Below are 16028 nucleotides of genomic sequence, written 5' to 3' on the forward strand. Positions count from 1 at the left end.
GAAGTGGGACCTCCCCTTCTGTGTGGTTAGCAGGGCTGTCCCCACTGAGGCTGGGCGAACCAATCGAGCTACCGCAGGTGGCACGCAGGCCACCACGGACTCAACAGAACTGGGCCGGGACGATTCCCAGTGGTTCAAATATCTTTTTTTTTTTTTTTCTAAACTGAAGTTGGCCTAAGGTAGAGATCAAAAGGAAACAAAACCAAAACAAACCCCTCACAACCACTGAAACAAACAACAAGGAAGTTCTTAGGAATGGAAGCTCTTAGGAATTTAAAGAACTAAAGTTTAAGACGACTATTGTCCCAAAGTCAATAGGGCTGAAATATACTTTTGTCTCAACTAGGAACACCCTTGCCACAGAAAGACAAACTCCAACTGGTACTTGGATTTCAAAACTCCCCGTTCTAGCTAACTGTTTCTTCGATCTGCAGAGGTATTTGAGACAGCGGCATGTTATTTCACGGAATGACAAACTTATGTATAATGCAGCGATCATTCCAGAATATATGTGTCCCTCTTTCCTCACAATGAAGGCTCTTTTCGAGAACAAAGACCCTATTTTCAAACAAATGTGATCATTAGCCATGGCACCTCAGAAAACATACGGCGAGCTGCCTTTCAGTAGAATCATGTCTAAAGAGAGTCGGTTCCCAAGGGGAATCCAGACGGTTGGCAGTTCACGAGGAAAGACAACGAGATCGGGGAGCAAGGGACCCTGCACGCACCTGCTGGCAGGTCACACACACCTCGGGGGTCTTGCCATCTCCACACAGGACCAGGAGTCCCAATCTTGGTTTATGTCACACCAGAGAAGAGCTTCAAAGACCAGTAATCGGCCTTATAAAGGCTCTTCCATCCGTCCGGACCGGGCTCGCCAGGTGCTGCAGGTGCAGGCATAGCTCCTCCCACTTCCTCCTTTCTGCACGCCTGTGGAGCTCGGTGGAGACATAGACTTTCAGGAATCCCATGCGCCTCTCTGGGAAACACTGCTATTTTACACTGTGTTTTATAGAAACAACTCCTGGGCTCTCTACCTTTCGTTTCGTCCTACTTCTGTTTTCCCGCCCTTGCTCCACAGCAGATCCATAAAAAGTGAAAAAAAGAATCACAGAAACATCACCTTGGGAGACAGAAAGACTAAGACAGGTCTGACCACACGACAAGGATCTCGGCCCTGGCCTACGCGGGAGCAGTCAAGACTCTGGAGTGAAGCGGGCCGCCGCCGCCGCCGTGACCACACAGCTCTGTGCTCAGACGGCAGGACAGGTGCAACATCGCCGAGTCCCGTCCGTCCGTGTGGCCGGGCCGGGCAGCTCACGGCGTCGGAGGCGGTTTCGGAGACGGGCACGAGCTCTCGCTGTCGAAGCTGGCGGCTCGGCCCTGCCACTGCGGAGAGGAGAAGAAGGGGGTTATCGGCGGCCCGAAGAAGCTACAATGCCACCTGCACAGCTTAACCGGCCCATGCACTGAATTCACCTCCTCTCCCGGCTTCTCCGTAAGCTTTCTTGAATTTTGCCATGAGCCATGCAAAAACAGAAGGAAAACAGCTTAGAGCTTCTCGTTTGGAATTCCCGATTTCTCAGAGCAAGACCTACGGCAGCAATAATTAAAGCCTTCTTCACTCTACAGAGCGTGCGCGCATCTGTGTTGTAATGAGAAGCTAAGACCAGCCCGGTCCTGAGTGCTTCAGCCATTTCCACACCGGCAGTTGGATTATGTTAGCAGTGAAAGAGGCAGCAGGCAGAGCGTGCCCTTGCTGGCAAGAACCCACCATCATGAATTATTAGCCATTTGTCTGGGAGCTGTTAGACAGCTGAAAACCCATATTGCTTTAACTTCGGGCTCTCAGTGCCGCCCGGGGCATATCTGTGAAGAGGTAGGAGGTGGGAGGAGGTAGCAGTCCCTCCCCCTGTCAGGTATCCCTGGCCCCTTGTTCCCCCACAGCTCTCCTGTCTGGCAGATGCCTCCCCTTGGCCCTCGGGGAAATCTGGTGGGGTAAGGAGGCGTAATGGAGCGAAGGTGAGGGCTGGGGATAGAGGGACTTGTGGCCTGAGCCATTCAACTCGCTTTAAATGGAAAAGGCGGCCGCCACTGCAGTAGCGGAGCCAACCCGTGACCATTCTTGACCTGCTTGGGGGCTGCACATCTGAAACTATGCAGTGGGACAGTGATAATGCTTACTAATTCTGCCCTGGATTGTAGAGACCCAGTAATCTGTTAGGCGCCTGGCAGACAGGGCTCTGGAGAGAGAGGGTACGCAGGTGGTGGAAATGGCTTTCCTAAACCCGCAAATGCAGCCCCTTCTCTTTCTCACGAGCTACTGGGGTCTCCACAGTAGAGGGATGGGGCCGAATAGAGCCTGCGACCATGCACTGTGCACGTGATGGGGTGGATGGGGAGGGTATGGTTCCCCCTGACACAGCCACTTCTAGACAGAGCTGAGCCACCTATGGCAAACAGACCATTTGCCATCCAGCATCACCTACAGAGTAGACGGGAAACCCACAGAACCGAGGGGAGCCAGACCTACTGAGCAACCGGAAGCTCCCAGTTCTAAGGAATGCCTCTGCTGTTCCTCTTTGAGGCTCCGCACGCCCCCGGCTGGCCAATCTGAAGATCTTTACAACTAACCGAAGGCCGGACCATCAGGTAGCAGCCACCACGGTGTGGTCTGGACCTGGGCTATCTTGGCAGTGCCATGACTGGAGGAGGCGGGCTTGGGAGATCATCCTTTGAAACCACAAGAGAACAAAGACACAGAGAAGTCAAGTGCAGCCGGTCTCCTCTCACTCCCAGCACGCTGCTCTTTCTGCTCCGTCCTGCCGTGGTCTCAGCACGGGCCACAGCACGGGAAGAAGGAGACACAAAATGTAACAAGAAACCTAACCTCTTGGGGTCCACACCAGATACTTACTCCTAACTCCGGGTGGCAGTCTCTCTGCTGGCAGCCTCCACGGGACTGAAATCACAACCGGGGAGTTCCCTGGTGAAATATTTTAGATAAATAAATGCCTGGTTGTTGAGCCCACTGCGACTTCTGACTCGAGTGTTACTTAACCAGACGGTGACACACGGTGATTACTGATGCTGCCATCTAACAGCCCTGCAGGGCAAGAATTCCACTTTTCCCGTTCCAACCTCTGAGGTCCGGGAAACGGGCACTGCGAGTCCTGGCTTCTCCCCTGCGTGCGCATGCCACTTAAACCACCTGATGGATGGGCCGGGGCGGAGGAGACGACGTGAAATGGCTACACTCAGTACTTCTGTGCTTTTACGTAACAGTCCAAAGAGTAGTCCCACAGAGCGGGGTCGGTCATCCGGAACAAATGAAGAAGGAACACTGGCTCCCTCGCTTGTCCCTGACTTTCCCTATGAAGATAAACAAAGAGAGGCGATGGGGCTCGTGCAGCGTGGGCGAGGTAAGTGATTCCGGGCTTCTCAGGGTGGCTCCCGGGAGAACCGCCCTGAAGCTTATGGTTCCTGGGTTGGGGGGTAGGAGGCGGGGGCTGAGGGCTGTGTTCCAAGAAGGTCTCTGTCCCTTAAAGGCATAGTTCCACCAGAGATCTTAAATCTCTGGCAGATGACCTGAACTTGGCCCTGGGTGGTGACAATGATGACACGAGGCCCTGGGCACGAGTGCTGAGAAGACAAGGGGGCTGGCGCCCGTGAAGGCTTCTTCATGGGTCTTTATTCGCTTAAGAATCCCAGCAGGGAAAAATATCTTTTCAGTTAATTTGTTTCCTTCAACCTTATTTTAAACCCCACACAGGCGAGCAGGTATGGTGCCCTCTGTTCTCATTAATAAAAAAGAAATGATCACAGCACTTGAAGCTCCACGAAGAACGGTGCAAGATAAATACAGACTGCTTGCCAGATAGGATGCCATTTATCTTCCCGGGAGCTCAGAGGAAGACTTTATGCACTAAACAAATGGGAGACTCAGGTTTCAGGAGCCAGGCTCTTGCTCAACATCTAGAACAGGACTAAGGGGAGGCAGGGCGTGAGCCGTGAGCATGACCGGAGGGCTGTCTCACGGTCAAGTCTCACAGGACCACAGACCGCCCTTCCTTCCTCCTAGCCGGGTGGGGTTTCAGACGCATTTTTATAAAGCTATCTACACTGCAGGTGCTAAAAGTGCTGGCAAGAATTGTACGCAATCGAGTGCCACTGAGATCCTAACCTCCAAGGCTAATGTCGTTTTCAGCTTCTTCACACAGAGGCACAGGCTGAGCGCGCATCGTGGAGGACGGGCTGGGAGCTCAGGGGGGAAGGTCATGGACAAGGGAAGCCCCAAGGGTCCGAGTCAGTTTCTTCTCTTTCCCTTTTCCGCGTACTGCTACTTTTCCCCTTCTCTGTCTCATCAAACATTCATATTCAAGGGCCTCATTCTACATTATCTTTCTTTCCTTTGCAGTCAGGACTAGTGAGTCAGTGCTCAAAGCAACGGGACCTGGAATCAATTATTTGGCTTAATTGGGTCGCATCTGTCGTGAAGGAGGGCGATTCTGGGGCCTTGTCACAGCACCTCCGTGGTACCCTGCAGCCCCAGTTCCAGCCGCTGCTCTGCCAATGGCTTCCACTTTGCCGTGGGCAGCCACAGTGGAAGCTGTGGGCTCCTGGGCTCAGCAGGCACAGAAAAGCAGAGACGGGAGGGGCCCAATTTACCAAGCAGGAAAGCAAACACCAGAGCTGTAGCAGATAAGGCCTCTGCCTGTGATGCCAGCATCCCATATAGGCACTGGTTTGAGTCCTGGCTGCTCTACTTCTCATCCAGCTCCCTGCTAAAGTGCCCAGAAAAGCAGCAGAAGATGGCCAAAGTGCTTGGGCCCCTGCACCCACATGGGAGGCCTGGATGAAGCTCCTGGCTTCGGCCTGACCAGCCCTGGACTTTGTGGCCACCTGGGGAGTGAACCAGCAGATGAAGATTCTCTCTGTGTCTCTTCCCCTCTCTCTGTAACTCTTTCAAGTAAATAAATGAATTTTTTTTTTAAAGAAACAAGGTCAGAGCTGGGCAGTGAGTTGCCAGCCCACCAGAGGCCTCTCAGCTCCCAGTCCATGCCCTAGCCCTAAGCACTTCAGGGTACTCGCACTCACTCTGGAATCTCTCCAGAGGCTTAGGCAGGGTGGCGGCTGTCACAGCTGCCTCTGGTTGGGGCAGCATTGCATTCAGTGAGCTGCCAGAGGTTGCCTGGGGATCTGTGCAGCAGTACCTCCTGTCTAGGTGGGGGCTGGCCAGGGCACCTCACCTGCACTGCCCCAAGGGCCTTCATCACAAGGTGGGGAGAGGCAGACACTCCCTCTGCGAGGCCTGAGAGCCAGGGACTGGCCTTCCTCATGACACCATCATAGCAAGGCCCAGCTGCAGCTGGCAGGGGCTTTGCCCAGCTGCCCTATTCCTTGATGCCACCAAAAAAGGCCGTGGGGCAGGAGCCTCACACAGCTCACACCTACCTGGGCAGGTGAATAGACACCCTGGAAGCCACGGTTCCCCCACGTCCGCTCCCCTCAGCCCTCTGTCTCTCTGGGGACACTTCCCACTGTCAGAAACCGGCCCACCCACCAGAGAGGGCAGGGTGCCAGTAGCTCCGTTGGGATTGCTGCTCGTTCCTGCATTAGTGATCCGTCCTGGGGGCAGGCACTCGTGGTCAAGGTGGCTTCAGGGCCACGTGATGGAAGGGAGAAAGCTGTTTTGCTTTCGTGGGCCCTCCACTCTCATACTCTGCAGACTCACAGGTGTGGAGCCTGTTAGGATGAGGGGGTGACCCCCCAGCTGTGCAGGATACAGACTGGGGTCTGACATGCTGAAAATGAGGCTTACGGCTCATCCGGCCACCCTGTGCCCCAACCCGACTTGAGAAAAAGCAGGCCTGGGGACGGCAGAGGTGACAGATCCCAGGATCTGACCTTGGCAGGGTGCAGTAGGGGCTGAGGCAGGCTAGGTCACTCAAAGGGACATCTCCCTTGCAGTTGAGAGAAGTGACAGGCTCCAGCTATAAGCACGCCAGCAGGATCAAGACTGGAGCCCAAGTCTCAGGACTCCCAGCCCAGTGCTCTTTGTCCATGACGTCTCTGCCAGGGGTTAGCCAGAAGGCCAGACACTCTGGGGCCATGGAGAGTAATCTGCTCCTGGGTGCTTTCCATGCACGCGGTGAGAACTGCCAAGTGACGGCCTGGCTTGAGCCTCAGGGAACTTCCTGTTCCCACAGGCACAGAACTTCTTATCCCTTCCGGGAGAGCACAGACCGGGCCCAGGGGCTTAGTGAAAGCAAGGGGCAGGCTCCCTTGGAAGCTCTTGTTTTCCACTAAAAACTCAGAGTTGCTTTCAGCTGCCCAGCAGCAGGGGTGCTTTTTCTGGTGGCAGCCTCTGCCTTCCTCCTCCATTCCCTTCATGCCTGTGACACAGCGGGTGAGAAGCACGTGGCCCCCACGACCCCTTCCCACCAAAGGCCGGGGGTCTCGCCGCAGCCGACTGCCATTCTCCAGCCCACGTCGCCATGCAGCACACGTGCCCAGAGCCAGGCGACCACACCCACCTCTTTGAAGGATTTCTTTACCTCCACCAAGGAGTGCCAGTGTGCGATGGGCTTGCGTGGGTACGCCAGCATCTCATTCCAGTGGTCCCTGCCCAGGCCTTCGGCGCTGATCCCCACGCGGCACACTCCTATGATCTCGTTGTGGCCCACTCTGAGGGAGAAACCAAGGTCCCCGCGTTGGCTACCACATGAGCTGTCATAGAGGGAAGCCCCGGGGTGGGCCTCTGCCCCGCAGGCTCTGAACACAGCGGCTCAGCAGCGGGGTGTCGGCAGCAGTGACACCTTGCCTAGCCTCCTGGAGGGGGCCACTGGACGCACACAACACAGCCAGATGTTAGAAACTCGTCCAGACTCTTGGGAGACAGTGGGCAGATGGCCTGACTCTGGGGAGTGGGAGAGTTGGCGTCTTCACTCATTTCCCTCGGCCGACTCACGACAGCCTCCCTAGAGACATCAGCATTTGGAAATAGATCAACCTGCTCAGAGCGCCAGGGCCCCCAGCAGCTGGGAGTGATTGATTCCCTCATGGAGAGCATCAGTTGCCACTCAAGGATGCTCGTCAAGCACCGACTATGCCTGGACACTTACGTAAACAACCCCGGACCGAGGCTGTGTTGCTTGGTTTCTCTCTCTTTTAGCTACGGGGACAACTACAGCAAAGGGGCCAAAGGGGGCTGAGTGGTTGGAAAATGGTTTCGAGCCAGGCTTGATGGGAGAGCAGGATGACTGGAAGAGAAGAAATGTGTCTGAGGAAGGGAGAATCAGGCTCTTGAGCAGGGCAGGTGCAGAGAGCAAGTGGTCCTTTAGAAGGTGGGTCTTTGTTGGCTGAACTGGGGCAGGGGCAATCGGCGGCTGCACAGCCATGCCGGAGTGAGGGTGGTGACAGCAGCAGGAACAGAGAGGATGGAGAGGCACTTTAAAGGGACTCAGAGCCAGAAGGAAGGAGAAGTCAGGGAACGGAAAGGTGGACCTGTCTGTCCCTGATGGGCATGAGCCAGTGAGGAAGGAACGCTCGGGCCCCCTGCCAAGGGAGAATCCATGCCTTTCTTCAACTTCCTGGGCCTGGCTTTGGAGGAGGTGGATCTGAGGCCAAAGGGGACGTGAGTCCTGAGCTACAAGGTTCAAGGTCAAGGAGCCCTAAGGGGTGGGGGTGAGGGCCGGGGAATCGTGTCCCTGCGGGAGCTGTACCCACCGATCATAATCCATCACCGAGATGAGCAGGCTGACTTGATCCATGTTTTCGGGGGGAATGTCAAAGATGATGGCCTCATTGTAGACAGGATTGAGTGTGTTCTTCTTTATGGTGGTCTTCTTCTTCTTCAGTCTCCGCCCGTCACAGAGCAGGGACACTTTGACATACGGGTCTGTAACGGGGATGGTGCAAAGAGAAGGCAGCATGTCAAACAGATGTCCTCAAACCCCATGTGCAGCTGTGGGCCTGAAGCCCCACGCCTACCACTGCTCCTCAGACAGGATCAGCGGGCTGGCAAGATAATTAAATCACCTGGAATTTATGTAACACACCTGTCTCCAAGGACAGTCTATGCTTAATAAACAGTCTTTAGCTACCTCGGTTTTCTTGGGAGAGTGCCTAATGGACTTTCGCTAATAGGAAAGCTAGTCCCGAATGAGACAGCACACCTGCTTACAGGTGCTCAGCTCGAAGTCCTAAATCCTAGCCCCACAGAGGCTGGCTGGCTCCACAGGGCAGCGAAGCTGAACGCCCACACTGCTTTTCTTTCCCCCATGTAGAGTCTCCTTTTCTCGGGAGGACGTTGCCAGCACTATTAACCAGAGGATAAGGGGCGTAAAAATAGAACTCAGCGATGCCCAGGGAGTAGCGACGTGTCAGAGTGAAGTGAGCAGCAACAATCCCCGCCCCACCTGACTCTGGGTTCCATTGTAACCTCATTTCCATTCGGCACCAGGAAGGGGGGACGTGGCCCTGCCGCCTCCCCAGCAGGGAGGGTGGAGGGAGCTGGGGCCCCAGGGAGTCTCAGGGCAGCTGGCTGGCATTTCATTTCTCAGTGGGATCTTGGATTCTTTCCACCCTGCCCTGAGCTGTCTTTTTATTGAACTTCCACGTGCCTCCTGATCTCATCTCTTCTTTAGTTATCTGAATGAGTGCTTCACGGTCATCTCTCCACCCTGAAATTTTCTACTCAACCAAATGAAGTGGCACCTATTGTATCACAGCACAGGTGCCGTGGTCACCATCATAACTGTTATTTATGCTGCCAGCTCAGGAAGGGGGGGTGCAGCTCACAGGTAATAATAGCTCTGGAGACGCTGATGTGCAAAGACACTTTTTGTTCAGAAGCCAGGGCTCAGGGGAAGCTGTCAGAGGCGCTGGCCCAGGCAGCTGCTCCCACAGCTCTGATTCACAGGTGCCCGGTTCCTCCTCCTGGGCATGAGAGCACCTGCTAAGCACTCCTACACCCACGGCGCAAGCTACAGAAACTGCAACCCCCTGGCAGAAACTGAGCCTTGAGGACATTCCCGCAGTCGGCTCATGCGCCCTGATCAACTAGTGTGACAGCAGCGGCTGCATGTTAGCCACTGGGACACGTGGGTTTATGGGGAAACTGGGGAGCCCACGAGGTGTTTAGTCAACCTGCTGTCTCCACCAGCTCATGTCCCTGTGTCGGGGCCCCTTCTCTTTCAGGGTAGAAGCAGCTTTTGCGAGCTGGTGGAAGACAGCTTTCTGGCTCCCACCGGCTGTGCTCCCCATACGTATGCCTCAGCACGCAGTGCGGGTGGCGAGAGCCAGCCCCAAGACCTGTCTTTAACACGGAGGCTTCTAACCCCGCCGAAGGTGCACACTGCCGCCGGAATCGTCTTCAGGCTTGAGGCTTATTTTCCTGCCAGCCCTATTTCCATGACTCCCACGTGGAACACATTTCTATGTCATGAGGCTCGTGGAGATATAGGCAGAGCTGCTGGTGCCACGAGCCACTGGGCAAAGGCAAATTCCCTGGGCATATTTTCCTTGTTGGAACAGTCTCTCTCCCTAGCAGCCTTGAGGCAGTGCGATGACTGTCCCCTAAGGATCGCAGGAGCAGAAGTTGGTGGCGTCCAGCGAAATGTTGGCCCCACAAGGTCTTGGGGTCCTTTTCCCTCCTCGATACTCTGGCGGCTGAGGGAGGGGCACAAAGACCAGCAATGTATTTCAGCCTCGTTGTCACAGGAACCATCAAACCCCAGCATTTAATATGTGCCAGGCACCCTGCTATGAGATGGACATACACCAGGTCACCTGAACTCCACATTGACCCTGTAAAATATTTCTCATCACACCCCCATTTTATGGATAAGGAAATTGAGGCTTAGAAGGATTAAGGAACTTGCCCAAGATTTGGATGCAGGGCTGTGTGCCTGCAAAGCTCCCATTTTTGGCCATGTGGCTTAAAGCCGTGTAGACCAGCTGTGACGGAGATGAGCAGGCTGACTCACGCCCACTCCTCTGTGGCATACGGTCCTCCTTACTGTTTCGTGCTACCTTTATTTCCATGATTCTAGCAGCTAGGCTTAGAGAATTGATTTGGGGCTGGCTTAGCTTAGATGAGAGACTTCACAGGTCAATGCCTGTAAGCTCCATTTACTCCCCAGTTTATTCCCACATCAAGCTAGTCAGAGCTAAAAACAATCTCACTCATCTTCAAAAACAGGAGATCTTGGGGCTGGAGTTGTGGCGCCAGCATCCCATATGGGTACCAGTTCATGTCCCGGCTTTTCCACGTCTAATCCAGCATTGCTGCTAGTGGCCTGGGAAAAGCAGCAGAAGTTGGCTCAAGTTCCTGGGTCCCTGCCACCCTATAGGAGACTCTGATGAAGCTCTTGGTTCCTGGCTTCAGCCTGGTCCATCCCTGGCTGTTGTAGCCACTTGGGGAGTGAACCAGCAGATGGAAGATTCTCTCTCTCTCTCTAACTCTGACTTTCAAATGAATAAACAAACAAGTCTTTAAAAAAACAAAAGCAGGAGATCTAGCTTGAGAGGCCGCTGGCATGTGCACCCCCTCCTGAATCACCCTGGGGGCAGCTTCCTCGTGCTGTCGGTTCATTCATTCACTTGTTCAATCATTCAATTTCTCAAACGCAAGTGTTCCACGTGCTGTGCCAGATACTTGCTTGCAACAGACAGAAAACTGGATGCAAAGAGGACCCCAGCTGAGACTGAATACCAGGTTTCCAACCCAGGTAGCCGAGAGGGGCAGCCGTGAGGGGGATGTCACAGCCCAAGCCCTCCGGTTTGGGGTAGCCTGCATGATGACCTCTGTTGCCTCCCTGCAAGCTCTCTTCTCTAGCACACCCATTGAATGGCACCAGAGCATGCAGGGTGGGGACTTGGGCAGCCTGCAGAGACCTCAGTGAATTTCCATCCCCAGCATGCACTTACTTTGCTGTGAAAATGAAATCGACTTTGCTGTATTTTGGGAGAAGCCGGCTTACTACTGCCTAAGAGCTTGTCACAGTTCAGGCACAGGTCTGCTGACCACCCTGCTGCATGCTGGGAGCTTCCGGGGGAGGAGGAGCTCGCGGGCCTGGGAGGAGAGTGGCAGAACCCTGGGGACCAGCTGCCCGTTCCAGCCTCATTGTCACAGGAAGCTGCAAAGCCGCGACCTCAGGGTTTCCCCACAACCTTTCCCTCGTGTCCTCTTCTCTACACCAGGCTGCCCCTGGGCCTGGGTGTTTTCAGCTGCATCGTGGTCTCTCTGTGGTAACTGGGATTATATCAAGGCGTCTATCAGGAAATGAATAATTAATAAATACAAAGGAAATACAAGGGAAATCTTCAATATACTTGCATTTCCAGCCAAGTTCAGAGGCACCTCCCGAGCGGTAACAGAGGCTTCCGAGTGGTAACAGGAATCATCAGAGGATCTTGGACAGGGGCCTAGGGGGTTAGAATGAGCCTCCCCATCCTTGCTCTTCTGAGTGCAGCCCAAACTGCTCTCCGTGTACAGGGACGGGAGGTGGGGGGTGTTCAGGACTCAAGCAGCCAAGCCACTCCTTTGCTATTTTGAACTGATTTTGTTTTAAATTTATTTGAGAGGGAGGGAGAGAGCGAGCGATCGAGAGAAACTAGTTCACAACAAAACGCCCACAATGGCCTGGGAACACCAGGAGCTGGGAACTCTGTCCAGGTCTCCCATGTGAGTGGCAGGACCCCGATCACGTGAGCCATCACTGCTGCCTCACAGGGCGCACATGGGCAGGAAGCTGGCGTCAGGAGCGGAGCTGGGTGTCAAACCCAGGCACTCTGATGTGGTACAAGGGGGCATCGCTGAAGCGCCAGGCCAAACGCCTGCCCCTCTATTATTCCCCTACTCAACTGTCTTCCCCTACACCTACCCACGGAATCATGGCCCAGGGACTGAACCTCTGACCCCATGTGCGGCCTGTGGGACGCTGCAGGTGCACCTGAGCGAGCCTTTCCTTTGTTGTAAAAACAGGACTACATCTCCGGCCCTTGCTCTTCGGGTGCCGAGGCAGAGGCCAGCAGCCCTGCAGGAGAAACTCAAGCAGTCATGCACTGTGCTTGCCAGGGCATTTGCTCCTTTAACCCAGGACACAGGCTGCCGCCCCAGGCCTGGGTGCACCTGTGGACATCTACGCTCCCACTCCACGGAGCCCTTCTGTGAGTCCTGGGGCCTCTCATATACCTCAAAGACTGTCCTCTTTTTTTTTTTTTTTTTTTCCTTTTGCTCCTATAGATTTCTTTCTTATCATTTCCTTCCTCTAAGAGAATGATTGAGAGCAACAGCTAATCTCTACCAAGTGCTTATTATAATGCACTCAGGTACAATTCTAAATATTTACATGGCTTAATTTGCTCATCCTGAGTGCAATCCAGGCAAGGTATCATCATTCCTGCGCTTCAGACTCAGAAACCGAGGCATCTACACAGCGGGGAGATGGCGGGAGCGGAGTTGGTGCCCAGGCCGCTGCCCTGCTGCTGGTGCCCAGCTCTGAGACACTGGCAGGTCTTTGCCAGCCTCCTCAAACCCCCTTCCGCATCCTAAGGTCTGGCCAGTGGGGAGGGGCAGGGAGGCACCTGAGTAGCCTGTGATGTCCATCGCCTTGAGGTTCCGGCACTTGATCACGGTGAGCGTGAGCCTGCCCGCAGTGGGCAGATAGCACAGGGAGAACATGATCTCCCCCAGGTCCACGCTCTCCTGCAAGGAAGCACACAAGAGGGCGGGTGAGGGGTGTGCAGCACCAGCCGGAGGAGAGCCCAGGGTCCTGGCAGGAGATTCTTGGGGTACAGTGCCATGTGTGGAAGACCCTAGAGGTGGCCACTATTCTGGGAATAACTGGGAAGAGAAGGCAGAGAACACAGTGTCACCCCCCCTCCCCCGAGTTTGCCCCCTGCGTGGACGCTTGTTCTTGCTCTGACCACATTCTGGGCGCAGAGCTGGCCAGTCTGCCCTGCCCGACGTGCACCCCTTGCCTGAAGCCTGCAGCTGCCTACATCTTGGGGGGCCCCAGTCCTGTCCCACAGCTCACTGAGCCCCTAGATTTCCCGCCCGCCCCGGGCATGTGTGTGGTCCCGGCAGTGTCCCCGACAAGACCCAGGCTGCAGCCCGCAGGGGTCCCCTCTGCGGCCCTCCTGCTTCTGTCCCCCAGCCCAGCGGCTCGTCATCAATCCCTCTGCTTTGGCAGCGTCCATGCCCAGGGCTCTAACATGCAATCTCGGCGTGAGAGCTTAAGGCAGCGGTGCCTGCTCTGGGCGCGCTGCTCATGGGGGAGGCCCACAGCCCCCGCCCCACACTGGACATCACATCCTGGACCCCTAGGGGGTTCTTCTTCACGAGCAGACATGGCAGGGGCCGTGCGCTCTGCTGCCTCTCCTTCCCCGCACAGCGCCAGGAGCAAGGTTCCCTGGGCGGTTCCGAGAGGACACAAAAACTTCTTAGCGAGCCCGTGCGTGGGTCGTATGGAGCAGTGCCTTCCAGAGCCCGTCCTCTCTGCTCCCCGTGACGAGTGGCGGAGGGGCACTGTCACTGAGCATCCTCCCCCGCAGATTCGAGGTTCTTGGGGCTCTGGGATGGTGGAGCCAGGATGGAGGACGCCAGGGTTTGGGTGGCTCTGACTTCAGGCGGGGCCACCTAGTCATCTGTCATTCATTCATTCACCTAGTGTTCACCAAGCACCTGTGATGTACTAGGTGCTGAGAGGGGTGCTGGGAGACAAAGAAACAGACACAAATCCTTGCCTTCATGGGGTTTCCTTTCATCAGGGCCGAGCAGGACAAGAGAGCTACATAAGTACGTGGGACAGGCAAGAGCATCAAGAAGAAAAAAGGCAGAGAACGCCAAGGAGGCTACACTTGCTGAATCTTCAGGCAGGGAAGGCCTCCCGGAGGAGGTGTCTTCTCAGAGAGAGGAGTCAAAGGTGACTTTAGGTTTCTTGTCCACACCTCACAAAGAGCCAGTCTCTACTGAAGAAGACTCGCTGGAGTCCTGAGCTGGAGTCCACACCAAGCCCTCTCCCGCCTCCTTCCAGAGCATGTAGTCCCAAGGTTCTCCTCTAGATGGCGCTAAACCCACCGTTTCCACCCTACCCCGAACAGATCCAGCAGGAGTACAGGGTGATGAATACTCCAGTTCCCCAGGAGGGGGTCTGGCTGCTGCCACCACCTCCAGCACACAGGACCCTGCAGCCTCCACAGCACCTGCGATCCAAGACCAGCACCCACGGAGCTCTTCCATGGTTACGTTCTCACCTCGGAGGCTCGCAGGGGCCCCGCGTGGCAGGCATTGTGTCTGCTACTCCCTGGGCTTCGTGCACTCGGTTTAAACACTCTGCCCAGCCAAGGGAACTCCCCTGGGAGTCCCTTGGGCGAGTGTTCATGCCCTGCACCTGTGAGCTCCCCTTCCAGCTCACCCAGGAAGCATCTCCAGGTAACCCTGGCTCCTCTACCCCTTGGGTGCCACTTCAGCCACTTGATCCATCTGTTTGCATTCCCATGCTCTGTGGTGAGAGTACAGTCCCCACGCCTCTCACATGCAGTGTAGCCTAGTGAGGTGCAACCAGTTCAAGAAGACGCCAGGATCCCCAGTCTCCCCAGTCCCCAAATGAGGGAGACACAAACTGCCCCGTGCCCCAGCCTCGCAGGAAGGTGACAGTCCCCGTGCCGTGCAGGAAACAAATCCTTGTCCACCTGGCCGAATGGTCCTTTTCCTGAGGTACAAGGAGAAGCTCTGGCCTCTGCCTTTCCCTTAGTAACCCCCCAAGGCCCGCTCCTGCCCCAAGTCACAGAAACACTTTCAGGCTCAGGAAGCCGGAAACCGGCACCAGCACTCACTGCTGCTCGCGGTGTGCAGGCGTCCTGCCCGGTCCTTGGCTGAATTCCCTGGCGAGCCCACGAGGTAGGTGCTCTCACCACCCCTGCTGCACACAGAGCAAGCCACTGGTTCCTGAGGTCAAGAACTTGGCCATGGCTACATAATTCTGAGTGCTGCAGTGCCAGATGGTCACACACCTGTGCCATGCCCAGTCCCAGCTTGCCCTGGGGGCTCTCAGCAGATGGGGTCCTGTCTCACTTCCTCTCCCGGTTCTCTGTGCACCCTCTGCTCCATGGGGCTGCTCTTGCTTCAGTCCCTTTTTGCCCCAATTCTTCTCTTTCTCCTCCTTCACTTAGACAATCCCAAACCTGCTGCAGAACCCAAGGTTGAGTCTCCCCAGGGACCCTTGCCCAGGGTCCATCCCACACTGCATGTCGCTTCCCCGGCATCCCACAGGGCTTCCCACCCTGGAACAGCTCACATCATCAAAGCCCCCTTCCCCAGCATCTTGAGACGAGAGGCCCAATGGTGCTGGTCCTTGCTCGACCCCGACATGGGCTTCGGAGGAGCCTGCAGCACATGGGGTCCCAGGAAAGCCCATGGAAAGGGACGATTTGATTTCAGCCAACGGAGCCCAGAGGAAGCAGCTCCCCGTGTCTGTGCCTGATGCAGCCAGGGCCTGGGCAGAGGGCTGGCACCTCCTATAGCCCCCGAGGGGCAGTGAGCCCTGCTGTTGCTGCCCCCCAGTCCCCCACAGATGCCATCCTGCAGGGGTGGAGCTGTGCCTCCACTGGCTGTCTCTTCTGGGTGGGTCTGATTCGTTATGGCCCTGGGAGACTTGCCAGCAGATATGAGGCATCGTGAGTATGGAGGAAACCACACAGGGCTCTGGGAGCTGCTCTCGGGGGCAGCTCCCTGGAGGGCAGGAGCCTCTCTGAGTTCAGGGCTGCTGCTCTTTCTCAAAGAGCCAAGGCAGAGGCGGGCATGAGGATGCTCAGTCTGCAGCAGTGTGCAGGCCCCCAACCCCGCAGCCAGCAGTGACTCCATTCTCTCCACGGACGGGTCCAGACTGCCCAGGGACTGGCCCAAGATCCCACTGTGCCTTGGAGGCAGAGAGGAAACAGGGGCCAAGGCACGTGAAGCCCATATCCGGGGACTTGAGCCATGGAACCTGCCAGAAAATTGGCAGCTCCTGGCTCAGTGA

General features: G+C 55.8%; 2 protein-coding genes across 3 annotated transcripts in view; one reads left to right on the plus strand and one right to left on the minus strand.

Moving 5' to 3' along the window:
* The window catches only part of HIPK1 (homeodomain interacting protein kinase 1), a 251253-nt gene that overhangs the window by 167395 nt on the left and 67830 nt on the right, over positions 1-16028 (plus strand). The gene's annotated exons all lie outside the window — the stretch shown is intronic.
* Positions 1318-16028, minus strand: part of SYT6 (synaptotagmin 6) — a 57310-nt gene continuing 42599 nt past the window's right edge. Inside the window, exons 4-7 of one of the 2 annotated variants that reach the window (XM_062193493.1) lie at positions 12592-12712; positions 7729-7900; positions 6537-6687; positions 1318-1389 (exon numbers count right to left, since the gene is read on the minus strand). In XM_062193493.1, coding sequence (XP_062049477.1) covers positions 1318-1389; positions 6537-6687; positions 7729-7900; positions 12592-12712 — 516 coding nt within the window. Of the gene's footprint in view, positions 1390-2968; positions 2987-6536; positions 6688-7728; positions 7901-12591; positions 12713-16028 lie in introns of those variants that run through there. The other variant, XM_062193494.1, reaches the window with a different exon arrangement.

This window comes from Lepus europaeus, chromosome 5 (assembly GCF_033115175.1).
Source record: "Lepus europaeus isolate LE1 chromosome 5, mLepTim1.pri, whole genome shotgun sequence".
NCBI lineage: Eukaryota > Metazoa > Chordata > Mammalia > Lagomorpha > Leporidae > Lepus > Lepus europaeus.